The sequence below is a fragment of the Schistocerca serialis genome, chromosome 1 (genome assembly GCF_023864345.2).
Source record: "Schistocerca serialis cubense isolate TAMUIC-IGC-003099 chromosome 1, iqSchSeri2.2, whole genome shotgun sequence".
NCBI classification, from domain to species: Eukaryota; Metazoa; Arthropoda; class Insecta; order Orthoptera; family Acrididae; genus Schistocerca; species Schistocerca serialis.
The window spans coordinates 453,438,857-453,455,977 of NC_064638.1; the positions used below are offsets into that span (position 1 = coordinate 453,438,857).

The 17,121-nt window shown below is 40.1% G+C and overlaps 1 protein-coding gene across 1 annotated transcript in view; it reads left to right on the plus strand.

The window, feature by feature from the left end:
* The window catches only part of LOC126473173 (nodal modulator 3), a 159,476-nt gene that overhangs the window by 9,876 nt on the left and 132,479 nt on the right, over window positions 1–17,121 (plus strand). Inside the window, exons 2-4 of the mRNA XM_050100059.1 lie at window positions 8,738–8,837; window positions 8,912–9,040; window positions 9,152–9,484. Coding sequence (XP_049956016.1) covers window positions 8,738–8,837; window positions 8,912–9,040; window positions 9,152–9,484 — 562 coding nt within the window. The remainder of the gene's footprint in view (window positions 1–8,737; window positions 8,838–8,911; window positions 9,041–9,151; window positions 9,485–17,121) is intronic.

Here is a 17,121-nt window from a genome sequence, read left to right on the forward strand (position 1 = left end):
ACACACACACACACACACACACACACACACACACACACACACCATACGAAAGCGCTGGCAGGTCGATAGAAAAACAAACAAACACATACATACACACAAAATTCAAGCTTTCGCAACAAACTGTTGCCTCATCAGGAAAGAGGGAAGGAGAGGGAAAGACGAAAGGATGTGGGTTTTAAGGGAGAGGGTGAGGAGTCATTCCAATCCCGGGAGCGGAAAGACTTACCGCAGTGGGGAAAAAAGGACAGGTATACACCGCCCACACATACACATATCCATCCGCACATACATAGAAAAAAATATATATATATATATATATATATATTCCATAAAATGGTCAAATATTAGATAACAACATTGAATATTATAAATAAATATTTTGAACAGTGGAAATCCAGCATGGAATAGCAATAATATTATGAAAGTGATAGACTGCTGCTCACCATGTGGAGGAGGTGGTGAGTCGCAGATGGGCACAACAAAAAGACTGCTACGATTTGAACTTTTGTTGAAAAGGCCTTTTTCTAAAGTAGAAAACACACACACACAAGCACAGCTCGCAGATGATCACTGCCTCTGGCCACCAAAGTCAGACTGTGCACAGCAACTGCACCTGATGGAAAAAGGCAATGTACGGTAAGGAGGAGGCTAGGGCCAGGAGGTGAAGGGATAGAAAAGTAGGGGTGTGGGAAGATGTAATGGTGCTTGTGGGAGAGTACAGGGATGTGGTGGGACATGGTAGGGCTGCTAGGAGCATTTGAAAGATTCGGGGGGGGGGGGGGGGGGTGAGTGGAAAGGAGAGAAATAGGGGAGGCATAAAATATTGATAGGTGCATTGAATAGAATGATGTTTGTAGTGCTGGAATGGAAGCAGAGAAGCGGATTGGTGGCTGAAGAATGGGCAGTAGTGTAGGTTGAGGCCAGGGGAGTGCTCCCACCTGTGCAATTCAGAAAAGCTGGTGCTGACAGGAAGGATCCTTCCTATCAGAATAAATATTTTGCACATATCTTTTCTTTAGGCTCAGTTTTCCTACCTGCAAACTTGTCTTTATGTTACACGTAAGGTTTACCTTCACTTCCATGATGTTTCATTTCATCTCAAATTGATTCTACTTGTTTTTTGTATCCATTGTTTGTACAAAATGCTCTCAAAAATAAGACTGAAAACAACAAACTGAAGGCCTAGTCAACAGATTTTAATCCAAAGAATAAGGTTAGATTTTACAATGTAGACAAGACTCACAGTGAACTGTAAAAACTTGGTCACACTTAGCCCATTTTACACTTTAGTCTGAGCTCTGGGCCAGCATATACAGTCTCTCCTGCCACTTGCTGAATCTTGTTGCCACCACTGTCAATGTGCATGGCATTTAGCCTGGTTTTGAAGTTATTGACAATGGTATTTAGATTTGTTTTTTGGATTTCACTTATTTTTTAAAATTTTGACACTCAGCCCATTATTGATGTCCGGTCCATGTTGTTATTGATTTGGCCATATAGCTATCATGTAGAAAGATGCTGAAGTAGCTGTTTGTCCCTCACCTAAAGCCATTCTCTGGTGGTATTTTTTTTATTATTATTATTTTATTTATTTATTTATTTTTTTTTTTAAAATCCATTGTTCCCAATATTCTTTCACTTAAACCAAACTGCTGATATCCCTGGAACTCTTACATTGCAGTAGGGCTTCTTATATCACTCATGTGTTTATTTGTCCTGTGGCTGTGTAATATTATAACAAACAATCTGTCCAATATATTACAAAAATATTTTAACATCTACACAAACTTGTCCAGTATTAAACAGCATAGGGTGGGTAATTGGCCACAGACTTTTCTAATGAACCATCCCAGAATTCACTTCAGTGACATAGGAAAAATATGGAAAACATAAGTCTGGTTGCTCTCCTTCCAAATGCAAATCATTTAGCTTAACACTGCCATATCTCAACCGTTTGTTTGTATAAGGAATGCTCAGTAATGTCATCATGAACGTACTACGAACAGATTACACCGTGCACGAGATCTGTAAACAACTACATTACTATAACATGAAGTACATTTATTACCTATAGAAAGGTAATCACATGAACTCCTAGCAACACAGCTTCATCCACAACACTTCATTACTCTTTGCATGTCAGACTCACTTAATCAATTTGATGCATATGTAACAACTACATTTGTAACAAAGAAAACAGAAAACCAACAGCAGTAACAATCTTTTGTAAGTACTCACACTGTAACAACAGTATACTCATAGTAAATAAAAATATGCATAACAGTTTCACAAATGATTTGTATTTTTGTAAGCTAAATTGTTTACTTAAAATGTAAAACTGTTTCTCGGGTTGACATGTTTTTAACTTGCATTCTCCAAGCTCTTGATGTATACTGGCAGTGCATTATAAATTTTGACACCAATGTCGCTCTGATGTCTTTGGGTACAAGTTTTTCTTGGTCACTCCACATAATGTGAAACACAGTTGCAAGTATTATAATCATAGATATTTGCAGTGCATAGCGGGAAGGGGGCATGTGCTCCCCCTGGAGTCTGGAATACAGATATTTTATAAATTACAGAATTCTTATACACTTCTAGAAATGGATAATCATCAATTTTCTGGTGTAAAAAACATTTATTGTCACCTATAAAACTTAGTTTTTTCATAATACCCCTCAAAACTGACCAACTCATGTATATAAAAAGTGGCTATTAGAGTCTTGCTTCCCCTGGATAAATTTTTGCAGGCTTGTATGGTTGTATCTATGATAGTCACTGTTAGTTTTTATATCTCTGAGCTTAGCACTGATTATTGATGCACATTTGTACCAGTATGTGTATAAGGATGCTACTGTAAGTATAAACATTTTTCAAATAGGAACTTGGAGTGTACCCCTGTAGTGCTGAGAGACATGATTCAAGTAGCTCTTTTCTGTAATGCAAAAATTTCTTTAAATTAGCATAAGTTTTTCAAGAGAATACTACTTCACTAGCTACAACAGATCAGAAGCACTGAAAATAAATATCAATCAAACATCTTTTCTGGTGCAAACTTTTCAAATGATTCTCAGATTAAAACATGCTGAATGAAGCCTTTTGAAAAGTTACATCATATAATCTTTCCAGTTTAAGTCTTTTCAACAGGTGTTCGTAACAGATCGTGGATCATCGTCTTTCTAACATTTGATCTAAATGGTAGCAGGCTGTGATTCACCACACTGTGTATGGTGCAGATTGATTAGTGGCCCACCCATATTTGTTCCCCATAAAGCAATCTATTAGAATAATTGCCATATGTGTATTGACACCAATGTGCCATAAAGATTTGAGTTATTATTATTATTAATTTCATCTTATAGCCTTTCTGAACATACACTAATGGGTACATAAGAAATCACAAATTATTGCTTAAATTTGACTGCCAGACAGCAGAACTCGGTGTCACTACATGCAAGGCATCCAGACAAGTTTTAAATGCATGAAGTGATCAGTTCTCCAAAATATATTTTGTTGACTGTTCTCCACACCACAGTCACATGTAGCACTTTCACAAAAACTCCATTCAACATGAAAGCAGTCTTCCCAAAGAGTGTGGATGTCCTGTGTTGTAGCAAGAACAAATCCGATTTACGGAACACAGTACTTTATAGAGTCAATGTAAGATACAGAGAAGTACAGGTTGTGCGTAGCACTGAACACACTGAAAGAACAACAGTAATACATGTTACAGAATAGGACAAGCACTCATTTGTGATTGCTTAAATGATACTGTTTCTTTGGCGGCTAACCGCAGCCCACCAGGGGACAAACACCGATGGCCTCTATAAGCGACCTGTGAACTGTATTGACATGCACTCTCTGAAATCGTGAAGCTACATAACTACTCCCATACAATTGGTGAGAAAACCACATACATACTTAAAAACACTAGGCACAGAAAAATGCAGGGTACAGAAAAAATGCAGTAGTACTGAAAGAAATCACTAGTATTGAAAAAAAACAACTGGTACTGAAAAAAGCACTGGTACCATGAAAAAAAAGCACTGATCGCACAATGCACTGAGATTTTTAGTCACAGTAAACACCAATGACAGCACTGATGTCCATTTCATCGCCCGACGATGGCGGCTGCAGTATGTGGCTTGCACACACCGGTGAGTAGGGGTAAGTGATGAGGGGGTGTTTTGGTGCACTATCCCACCTTTTGTGAGAGGCCGTAGGGCAGAACTGGAGATGGCATCTCCACAGTGACATCCTCATTAAGGTCAGCAGGGGCATTGGAGATAGTGGCTACATAGGACTGAGCAACGGAGTTGGCCGTGGCTGCAGCAGCATCAGGGGCAGAGACCCCGACAGCGATCTGCCAGGCAGTGACTCCTGCTGAGGCATGAACCGGACCATCTGCAATACACGAACAGGATGCGGGGCGGGGGAGCAATGAGTGCTCCAGAACAGACGTCCCCCCCCCCCCCCCCTCTCATGTGTGTGACCACAGCTGGTAGAAGTGACAGGACATCCACCCATTAGGAGTGCATGCATCACACAGGTGTCGACCCCGTTGGCTCTTGATGGTGACAGGAACTTAGTTCGCCCAGAGGCCAAAATCACAAGCCCAGACAGCTACGCCCTGCCAGAGCCATCGCAGAGCCACCAATGTCTGTGGATGTGGTGTCGGATGCAGCAGGTGAGGGAGGGTCCATGGTTGGCATCCACATAACAGCACAGCCACGCTCTTGTCCTCAGAAATGGTATGAACTCAAAAAATGGTCTAAAGCAGCTTCAGGGGACCTGTCAGATACGTAATTCACATCTGAATTTTAAACATACAAACCATGCGTTCAACCTCACCATTAGATTGACGTTGAAAGGTGGAGCTGTGAGATGGCGAACACCACTAGCCTGACAAACTGGTAGCCATTATCGGTAATCACGTTATTTGGAAGTCCCTCAATTGCAAAAACCTTAGACAAGGCTAAAATAGTAGCTAATATGGATGTGGACAGATAACGTGCCGCATAGGGAAACTTGGAATAGGCATCCACTAGAATAACCTGATTTTGGTTTAGAAAGAGCCCAGCAAATTCAACTTGTATGTGCTCCCATGTGCACAGCAGCATCAGCCAGGGTGAAGAAGACACCCATGGAGTTGTCTGCTGCTGAACACAGTGAGTGCAAGCAGCATTAAGCTGCATAATGTCCCTTTCTATGCCCGACCAATACACATGCTGGCAGACCAAAGCTTTGGTGTGAGAGGTCCCCCAATGACCGACATGCAGAAGCTGCAGTACATTACGGCTTAATGAAGTGGTAATCATAATCTGGGGAGCAGCATCCTATGTAGCTAATAAAAGAACCCCATCAAATACAGAAAGGTGATGCTGGTTTTTCCAGTCACCCGTGATGCACTAAAGAGAGGACAGGACTAAGTATATGATCCATGGTGTAGGGTGATGCTATCAGGGCACTTGTGATGGGAAAACCATTGACTATGTTCTAGTTCTCAGTATGTAAACAGAAACAAAACAACTCACCCTGATCAAATGCTGGGTTCAGCCCAATCAGAAAGTAAGATAAGGCATTGGCATTGGCGCGTTGTGCTGTCGGCCAGTAAAGGATCTGATAATGGAAACGGGAGAGGTAGAGTGTCCACTGATGGTGCACTGCCTTGTCTGGCATGCAAGCTGAAGGCTTAAGAAGAGCAATCAATGGCTTGTGATCCATGATTAAATGGAACTTTGAATTATATAAGATGATGTGAAATTTTTTAAGGGAAAACACAATTGCTAAAGCCTCCTTTTCAAACTGACAATACCAATGCTTAGAAGCATAGGCAGTGGGTCATCCAGACCCATCTACATATGTTTGCACCAACATTGTGCCAAGACCATACTGAGAGGTATCTGTAGCCAACACGAGATACTGACCCGGCTGAAAAGTGGCCTGACACGGGGCAGATTGAAACTTACATTTAAGCAAAATGAATGATTGGTTACAAGCTGGGGACCAGAAAAAAGACAAATTTTTATGTAAAAGTGCATGCCCTGTCCTGATCAACGGTGGGCGCATCCTGTAAAAACATTTGGTAATATGCAACTTTGTCTAGAAATGCATGCAGTTCCTTAATGGAGTTCGGCAGTGGCAAAGCCATGACACAATGGTTTTACCCTTGTGCAAGAAACCTCAAAACCTAGGTATTCAATTGATGGCTGGAAAATTGGGATTTGACAAGATTGCACTTGAAATCCACAAACTGCAATACAAAACAACTGTTGGTGATTGCTAAGGTGGCCTTCGGTGGAAGAACCCGAAACAACAATATTGTTGAGGTAATTGGTGCAGCTGGGTACAGAGGCTGTCAACTGTTCTAAAAATATTTAAAAAATTGCAGGCATGCTAGTGGCACCAGAATCCAAGCCTTGATATTGGTATAGACTGAAAGCTGTATTGATAATGAGGAGGCACCTAGTGGAGGTACGCTTCCAAAAAATCAATCTTGGAAAACTACTGGCTGCCTAATAATTTTGCGAGTAACTCATCAGGGTGGGGCAAAGGGTATGTATCTATCACAGACTGTGCATTAATCATGACACTGAAGTCGCCACAACGGCAAAGCTTAGCCATTGGCTTCGTAATGATGACTAGTGGTGTAGCCCATTCACTGGAAGAAATTGACTGAATGACATTGAGCAACGTTAACGGTCTAATTTGACCTTGACAGCGTAGCGCAATGCGATAGGCACCTACCCGCCCAGAAAAAACAAGGGCAGGCGAGCTCTTTCATGGTAATGTGGGCTGAAAACCAATAGCACAGCTGAGCCCAGGACAAAACTGTGACAGAAACTCAGAGCGGAGGGACTCCAGTTGCTGATGTGGAACTTGATCTGACGCACAATTTACCCCTATGGCAATGTAGAAACCAATAGCATTAAACACATATAACCGAAACAGGTCTGAGTTACACACCGATGCAGTGCAGTCTTTCTTTCAACACTTGTTGCAAACAGCCCAATGTTTAGGGCATGTAGCATGTTCCTGTTCGACAAAGCAGTACAGGCAAGACAGAAGAGGGGCATGGAGCTGCTGTTGTGATGCAGCCTATTCTGCTGTGTCCATCTTAGGTCATACTGCAGTAAAGGCTACCCCATCATCCTGAATACTTGTAGCTTGCCTAACGTGGGTTGACTGAACAACATCCGATACCTCCCCCCACACAACAGTCTGATCATCTGCAGCTTGTGACACTTCAAAGGACTGTACTATATTGAGCACATCCGTAAGTGTCGGATTCTCACATTGAAGTGCTGTTTCTCGAACTTCTTTATCCAGGGTGAGATGAGTAATATCATGCACCATGTGATAAGTGTAGGATTCATGATGGCTATTAGTGACAAATTTATAATGACAGTTCAACCCGTGTAATTCTGTAGCCCAGGCTAGATTGATGTGGTTGTTTCTGACAATAGTAAAACTCTACACTCATTGCTGTGACATGCCTTCTGTCACAGCAACAGGTTGAGAGAAGCTCACACATTTCATCAAATGATAAGCTGGCTTGTTCTCGCAAAAGTGAAAGTAGGCCCAACAACTGACACATGTGTGACAAAAGCCAGGAAAGAAAGAAAGCCTCACACAGGTCTGCATCGCCCATGCAAAAAAACCTAGAAATGTTGGCGTAACTGTGTCTTATTGGAGTCTCAGTCTTCAGCCAATTCATCATTTGCTAGAATGGACAATGGTTGCACTGATGGAAGAGTAACCCGTCACCAACACACAGATGCCACTTGATGGAGAGCGGTGGTGAGAGCTTGCTGTTGTTCCGCAAATGCTTGCTGCTGGGCAGTGAGGCATTGGAGTATTTCATCCAATGATATGTTTGTCAGCTGGCTTAGCACTGACACTAATAAGCAGAGAAAACCTAACCCACACTCGTCACCAAGTTTGTTATAGCAGTAAAAAACATGATTTATGGAACATATTGCTTTATTGAATCAACATAGGATACAATGAAGTCCGGTTGCATGTAGCACTGAACACACTGAATGGACAACAATAATACAGGTTACAGAATAGGCCTAGCACTCACTTAAACAATACTGTTTCTTTGATGGATCACCAGAGCACACCAGGGGACTGACGCAGGTGGCCCCTATAAGTGGGCCTGTGAACTGTATGGACACGTGATCTCTGAAATTGCGCAAGTCATGAGTGAGGGTACATAATACTGCCCTGTCTATCCTCACTAAGGTGTAGTAATTTTTTCTAATTATGTTGACTGGAATTACTTTTGTTCATTTCTAAGGCTCCTGAATGACATTATTCTCAGCTTTACAAGCTTATTGAAATTTCTGAATCGTGTATTTCACTTACACAATCAGATATAACTGTGAAACAAGGCAGTACAGATGTCTTCCAGTAAAAAAGTACATTTCTAAATTAGTTTTTGTTTCATATTTCTTGCTTATCTTGAATACAAAGAAAACTTATGTTTGTTGCATTATTTAAATGTGATTTATTGTTCTATATTGGGTTAAAACACACATTTTTCTTTTCTCTTTCAGAAATTACATTATTATCATTTTATGTTTTATTTGATGCGTCAAGCAATTATCAACCAAAACCTAGAAGTGTAAAGCAGTGATTATTTTGTGCCAAATTAGAGTCTGCTTGGTACATTGATCGTATGGCAGTGTTGTGTGTAATAACTTCAAATACACTTCATTCCTTTTCTTTTCAGGTACACAAAACAGGGAAGTCTGAAAGATCAGACAGATTGTGCACCAAATAATGGTTATTATTTCCTACCACTGTATGACAAAGGAGAATATGTCCTTAAAGTAATGAACTATCTTTCTTCAGTTTACTATTTTTATCAGTGAATAATTGCTGCTACTAACAGAAACTTTTTCAGATACATCCACCAGCAGGTTGGACATTTGAACCAGAAGTAGTTTCATTGAATGTGGATGGAACAACAGATGCCTGTAGCAAGGGGCAAGATATCAATTTTATATTTAAAGGGTTTGCAATATCAGGCAAGGTATGCTATTTATTATTTGCAAAACAGTTGGAAATCAGACCACATTATTTTTGACTGTTATTAGTGTAAATATTTAATTTAATTTGTATTTTGACTTGGTTTTAATTTCAGGTTGTCAGTGCAGGTGCTCGCCAAGGTCCCAAGGGAGTGAAAGTTGCACTTTCACTCGAGGGACAGTCTGCTGCTCCTCATTTGTATGAAACAAGTACAGGTGATGATGGTAGTTTCCAGTTTACTCCAGTTCTTCCAGGCCAGTACATTATAAAGGCCTCACACCCAAAATGGAAAATGGTGCAAGACATTGTACAAGTTCAAGTTACCAAGGGAAATGCAGATGTTGGTGACAGAAGTCTTGTTGTAGCGGGATATGATGTCTCTGGTTCAGTCACGAGTGACGATGAACCAATTAAAGGAGTTAGCTTTGTTCTGTTTCACACAGAAGAGGTAAATCTGAATTGTAATTTAAGCAGCAAATTTTTGAAAATTAAAACTTGATATAGAAATAGAGGTGAAATGAGAATGAGACCAAAGGGAGCACTCAGAAGTACATACTTTGGAAGAAAATCTGCCCTGAATGAAAAGCAAAATTGGTTAGTGAAAAGACGGAATTAATTTAAAATGAGCTTATTTTACACAAAGGAAGTTTTGCCTTATCCTCATATTGATTTCTATTTACTGTAGAAACAATTTGTCCTTCTCTTCAGTATCTAGGTGCAAATTTTACTTTTCAGCAGATGTTTAGGGTGATGCATCTTTTCCCTGTTACTTCTTTCTACTGCCTGCCTTGCTGACTGTGTTTTCCATCAAAAGTATATTTCCAGTCATAAATACATTAAATTCACACTCATTTGATCTATGACAAAATTAGTGGCGAAGTGAGAAATAAATATTGATACATCATCGTCATAAACATCATCGTCATCATCATAATCATCATCTTCATCTTCTTCTGAAACATCCAAGTCCGAGTTGGGTCTGTTTGTGTAGAATATGTCTTTCTGTCCTCCGTGTTTCTCTCTCCACCCTGTCCCAGTCTTCTCCTCTCTTTGTCACACAGTCCTTCACTCTAACGGTCCATATGTCTCTCGGTCTTCTTCTCAGTCTCTTGCCTCCTATTATCATGTCAAGGGACTGTCTCAGTATCCTGCCAACTCCCATTCTTTTAACATGCCCGCACCATCTTAATCTTTTCTGTAGTCTCCTGTATGGGATTCTCTTTCACTATTTCCTTCACGGACTCATTCCTTATTCTATCCTTTCTAGTAATTCCTATGAGTGATGGGGTGTAACACACTCAGTACAACATTTGCTAACTTTTTGATGGTACATCTTTCTCAGACCAGGCTTCTTACATTCTATAGGAATCCACAGGCTTGCCGTCTCCTTTTATTTGCATCCTTGTCTTCTATTATGCTTCCCAGGTACCTGAAGTTTCCCATTTTTATTAATACTTGCCCTCTAATACTTAAATTCACTGCTGCTGTCCCCATATTACATATTGTCACAATCACTTTACACTTCTTTGCATTAATTTCAATCCATAATGTCCCACCACCTCCTCCCATACATGTAATGTTTCTCATACCTTTCCTTCTCCATATCCCCACACTTACATTATGTGATCAAAAGTATCTGGACACCTGGCTGAAAATGACTTAAAAGTTCGTGGCACCCTCCATCGGTAATTTTGGAATTCAATATGGTGTTGGCCTGCCCTTATCCTTGATGACAGCTTCCACTCTTGCAAACATATGTTCAGTCAGGTGCTGGAAGGTTTCTTGGGGAATGGCAGCCCATTCTTCACAGAGTGCTGCACTGAGGAGAGGTATTGATGTCAGTCAGTGAAGCCTGGCCCGAAGTCAGTTTTCCAAAACATCCCAAAGGTGTTCTCATATAACCACTCCACCACAGGCCATGCATTATGAACAGGTGCTCAATCGTGTTGAAAAATGCAGTAGCCATCCCCGAATTGTCCTTCAACAGTGGGAAGCAAGAAGGTGCTTAAAACATCAGTGTAGGCCTGTGCTGTGATTGTGCCACTCAAAACAACAAGGAGTGCAAGCCCCCTCCATGAAAAACACGACCACTTCATTACACTATCGCCTCTGAATTTTACTGTTGGTACTACACACACTAGCAGATGACATTCACTGGGCATTCGCCATACCCACACCCTGCCATTGGATCGCCACATTGTGTACCGTGGTTCGTCACTCCACATGTTTTTCCACTGTTCAGTCGTCCAATGATTATGCTCTTTACACCAAGCAAGGCATGGTTTGGCATTTACTGCCATGATGTGTGGCTTATGAGCAACCGGTCGATCATGAAATACAAGTTTTCTCACCTCCCGCGTAACTGTCATAGTACTTGCAGTGGATCCTGATGCAGTTTGGAATTCCTGTGTGATGGTCTGGATAGATGTCTGCCTATTACACATTACAACCTCCTTCAATTGCCTGCGGTCTCTTGTCAGTCAACAGACGAGGTCGGTGTGTGTACACTTTTGTGCTGTATGTGTCTCTTTATGTTTCCACTTCACTGTCACGTTGGAAACAGTAGACCTAGGGATGTTTAAGATTGTGGAAATCTCACTTACAGACGTATAACACAAGTGACACCCAATCACCTGACCACGTTCGAAGTTCATGAGTTCCGCAGAGCACTCTAGTCCACTCTCGCACGATGCCTAATGACTACTGAGGTCGCTAATGGAGTACCTAGCAGTAGGTGGCAGCACAATGTACCTAATATGATAAAGTATGTTTTTGGAGATGTTCAGATACTTTTGATCACTTAGTGTGTAAGTCATCTGCAAATGCCATTTTTTCATATTTTCATCTCCTAATCACACTACCAGGCCTCTCATTATCCCATCCATAATGGTGATGAAAAGTAGAAGAGTGGATAGTGCACCCCCTTGCTTCAGTCTGTTTTTATGTTCAAACCATTTGATGTTCTCTCCTCCTACTTTTACGCACCTCACACTTCCTTGATGCATTTCCTTTATTCTTTCCATAGTTGGGCCTCAAATTCGTATTTTCTGAAGTGATTTCCATATCTTGCTTCTTTTCACATTGTCATGTGCCTACTCAGTGTCTAGGAACACTATTACTAAACTTTTGCCATATTCTTAGTTTATCTCTTGTAGCTGCCTTACACTACAAATTAGATCCACTGCAGATTTTTCTTGTTGGAGTCTTATTGTTCCTCTCTCCACTCCTCCTGCAACTTTTCCTTACTCTCTTTTTCCAGAATCTTCTTAAATACTGGCAGCATGACACATGAAAGTAACTCTCCTATAAATTTCATGTAGTTTGTTGCAGCCCTTCTTAAAAATTGACACTATAATTTCATTTTTCCAGTCATCAGGTGTCCTATTCCTATCGTTCCATTCTGTTCTCATGACCTAATAGAGCCACTGCACTCCCACAATGTCACTGGTCTCACTACATATGGTCCATGTACTTCTCCTTTCATGGTCTTTATTGCTTTTTCCAGCTTGGATCCATCTCATTATCCTCTACATTCCCTGGCTTCTCGTTTCCCTCATCAATATTTCCGTTGGGACTTAGTAACTCATCAAAATGTCCTTCTCACATCTCCTCAATTTCTTGTACCTTCTCAATTTCCTTTGATTCTTTATTGATCATTCCGACATTTTCCATCATGCCAGAAATCCAGATGATGGGTCTGCGCCCTCTGAATGATCATAATACTACATGTTATTACTTATCCATGGCTTTGGTCATCCACTTACCTTGGGAGTGATGTGCTCCAAATATTTTTCCTTTTCTCAGGATTAAATAGCAAGAGGGTCACCATAGTTAAGATCCCTACTATCTGCCATAGTTCTGTATAAAGAAGTCATAGCTTCTTAGTTCCATATTTTGTTCCATTACTGGTCACCTAGTTGGTAGGGGTTTGATTGTTGAGTTCTGTTACAGTTTTGCCTCTCTTGTTGCTGCACTTTGTGGATGTTGTTCCTTGCCCTTCTCCATTGAGTAACCATTTGGTGGGGTTTTATCTTCTCTGGCAACATAGACCACAAGTTACTCAGTGGTGTTGTAGCCCTGTACCCTAGGAACAACTCTGCGAGGATGGCCCAGTGACTCCCACATTCCACAGTGTTGAAGGTCAGCAAGAACTATGGTAGATATTGGTCCCAACCATACTGATCTTTGCTGTTGCAAGCTTTTAATGCTGAATGGAAGTTTTTATCAACCCTTTCCACATATGAGGTGTTTGGGTAGTATGGAGTTGTTGCACCGTGCCTAGGTTTATACAAAAATTTGTATTTAAATGGTTTCGAAGCAAAACATGAGTCATTGTCCATAACTGGTGTTATGTAGGGCCATATGTGGCAAATATTTTCTTCAGTGTGTATATAACTGATTTGGTGCTAACTGTCCTCAGGGACAAGAACCACATGGAATTGAAAGTGTGTCTACTCAAACCAAGACGTAACAATTCCCTTCCTTAGATTTAGGTAAAAGTTTTACAAAATCGACATAAAGCTTATCAAACACATTTTCAGCAGGTTTAGATGGTAGCAACCTATTTTATTGTTCTGTGCTGGCTTGCTTTCTGCATGTGTCCTACACACTCAAATTCTGGTCTTAATGTTGGTATCTGTATTGTACCATACAAAGTTATGGATTTTATTTTTAGTCTTAAATATTCCTAAGTGGCATCCTACTTGGGCTTGTGGACTTTGTGTGGTACTAATTCGTGTAGCACTCCTGTATTGGTCTTCTTGCTATAGTGTGCAGTACAACACAACATTCGCTGTTTCATTCATTATGGTGTAATATTTTCTCCCTTTTGTAGTCTTTCTGTGATATCATAAATGTAGCTATTGTTATCCTAATATTCTCCTTTGAATAGTTGTCGTTTATCCATGAGAATTACGTTAATGGTGTGTGGCAGTTGTTCCAGTTCCCCCAAGTCAGTTTCGAATATGTTACTCAAGGTATCGGCATTTACATTATCGTTTCACATTATGTTAGCTACCTCAAAATTGAAGGCTAATATCGTCATAGCCCATTTGGGAACGTGCCCAGTTTTTCGTAGCTTCCCCAGTACTCAATCCAATGCTTTATCATCAATCTTTAAGTGGAAGTGTGTGTGCTCCAAATAAAATCTGAACTTTTCTAAGCCAAAGAGAACTGCTAATGGTTCGATTTCATACAATGGACATTTCTTCCTCAATTCATTGATAGTTCTCAATGCATGCACTATAGGTTATCATCATTCCTCCCCTTCTTGTAACATCACTGCCCTTACCGCCAGCATGGAAGCTTCTGTCTGCAGTACAAATTGTTTGGTGAAATCAGGCATTGTCAACATGAGAGCTGTGCTTGGCACATGTTTTAAGGCCTTGAAGGCTTCTTGTCATGCTTTTGTTCATTTTCCTCAATTCACTGAGTGGTCGGCTCCTTGTGCAAATCTGCAGTTGAATCTCTTAAAGAAATTCACCTTTCTTATGAATTTCACCTTTCTTATGAATTTGGTTATTCCTTTTCTGTTTGGTTCTACCCTTCCCGGGCCAATGATCACTTCTTCCAGTGCTACCACATGACCTAAAAACTGTATTGCAGCACAGGTTACATTATTTTCTCCAGATTAACCATAAGTTCTGCCTTTCTAAGACACATGAACACAATGTTTGTCCATATTCTTGCTGTAAATTATGAGGTCATCCAAATAATTATACATGTACACACACACACAATATCAGAAAATATTTGATCTATAAACTGCAAAATAAACTCAAAGGAACACTATTAAATTCATAAATATTCCAGTCTGAAGTAAATGTTGCTAGTGATCTAGATTTTTTGGCCAAGGGTATCTGATTATAATCTTCGTGTAGTTCAAGGGTAGGGAAGATCTTTGCTTCCTTGAATCACTCAAAACTTAAATTTAAATGAGGTAGAGGCACCAACCATAGAATGATCTTTTTGTTTAACTCTCTGTAATCTAATACTGGTTCGTGCTCCCCATTGGATTTTGTTACAGTGAAAATAGGTGCCACATGTTGAGACTTCCCGTTGGAGATATTATCCTTTTTATGTAACATGTCCTCTATTAGTTCTTGCAGAATTTTTATCCCAGGGGCTGAGTCGATAACGTAGCTTGCACACCAGAATAATATCTGTAAATTATATCATGTATTCCACTAATGATCTCCTCCCCACCACAGAAGTCCATACATCCCTAAACTTCTGGCAAATAGTCTTAATTTGTTGCTTGTCTTCCTTGCCAGGATCACTTAATAGACCATGACTACATTTAACTGACTGCCAATTTGAGCTACTTGTTACCTGTTATTCCTACATATTATGTTAGGTTCGCCCTTATAAATACATTGTCATGTTTTAATATAAAGTAAAATCTTTTTCCTGCCCAATCCAAAATCAACCCTACCTTCACAATAAAATCAGATCCTGTTATACATGGGATAGCCAAGCTTGATATTATTTTTACCTCAAAATTCCACTCTGATTTTAGCAAAATCTTCTCCGATCATTCCTATCGTGGTATTGCTCGCAGCCATATATTTCTCCTGTCCCTCTGTAATGTTAGGCCATTTACAATGGGCCTAGTGTTGCATGATCCATTACTGAGCAGTCACATTCTTGAATCTAGTAATGCGTGAACGGGTTCCTCATTAATCAGAATACAAATAAAATGTAACTTACTTGCATCTCTAGGGGTAATTACTTGAATTCAAGGTTTCAGGAGATGCCCTCGTGTTTTGTCTTTTATTATAGGGTTTCCACACCTTAATAAATCCTTCTTTTACAGAATTTTGTTGCTTGTACAATTTTGTTGAAAGTGCCCTTCCTTTCCACAACACCAGCATTGTGTGGCTGTGCCCCATTGTTATTTTAATTCCGACTGCCGTTGCCTCTTCATACATTCACAGTTCTGAGCAATATGGCTGCTCTGACTGCACACTGTGTTTTGTTCGTCACACCATTCTTCCACTTATTGTAGTACCTGTATGTACTGTAAAACCATATTCAATTCATCAAAACTACAGGTCATTGACAAAAGGTGGCTCTGTGTCTGTCCCTATGGTTCAACACACCTAATTATGGTGCACAATGTGTAACCCCATGTATGCTATCTATAATATTCTAGACATTTTTCATATTTTGTGAACGTAACTTCTAATGCTTTCTGACCAGCACTGTTCCCTTCTATATGGTGAGTGCCCTGGGTGGTATTCTGCTCGTACAAATCGTCCATTGAAACTCAACAATGCCCTTTTTATGCTCTACTACTTTTATGAACCATTCCACTAACGGCCTCCTTACTGTACTTCTCAATATTTGTAACATGTTTATGCTCTGCTAAGCCCATTCCCGTTATTTGAACTTGTAAATCTGATACTACTTCCAAAAATTGCACTACTCCTACTGAATCCACTGACAGAGCTTTACATCTATTTATATATACTTCTAAGAGATGGATAGTTTAGCAAACATACAACCCACTTCTCTCTGATGCATATCCAATCACCCCACCTCCCGTTACATCTCTCTGTTTCCTTTGTCGAAGCCGCCTCTCATTAATTTCCTGATCACTTTTGTTATCTGTCCTGCTTGCATATGAATATTACTATCACTATTGCTATTAATGTTGTCATCATTCTGTATTTTCTTAGCTAAATAGGAATTTAACCATTTTGTAATTTGTAAACTGTTTAATTGTGACTCATGAAAGTCACCAACCCCCGCACACACTAAGTCATTCAATCTACCTTTATAAGATTCATCCACACCTGCAATTACCGTATCTGACTACTAGTGGGATTCGATACTTGAAACAATTTCTGTTATCTAACATATCACTAGTGCCATGCGAATAAAAGTGACAGCAGAACTTACCTTTTGGTCTCCAAACTTAATGGTAACCGGTTTATTCATATTTTCACATAATGTCTGAATTAATTCTTTCTTGCAGCCCTAAGATCCGTACTTCTCCACTGTATTTCATCTCTGAGCTCATCTTTCTGTAGATAGGCCAGGTCCTTTACAACAGCAGTATCCATGCTGAAACACAACAGAAGC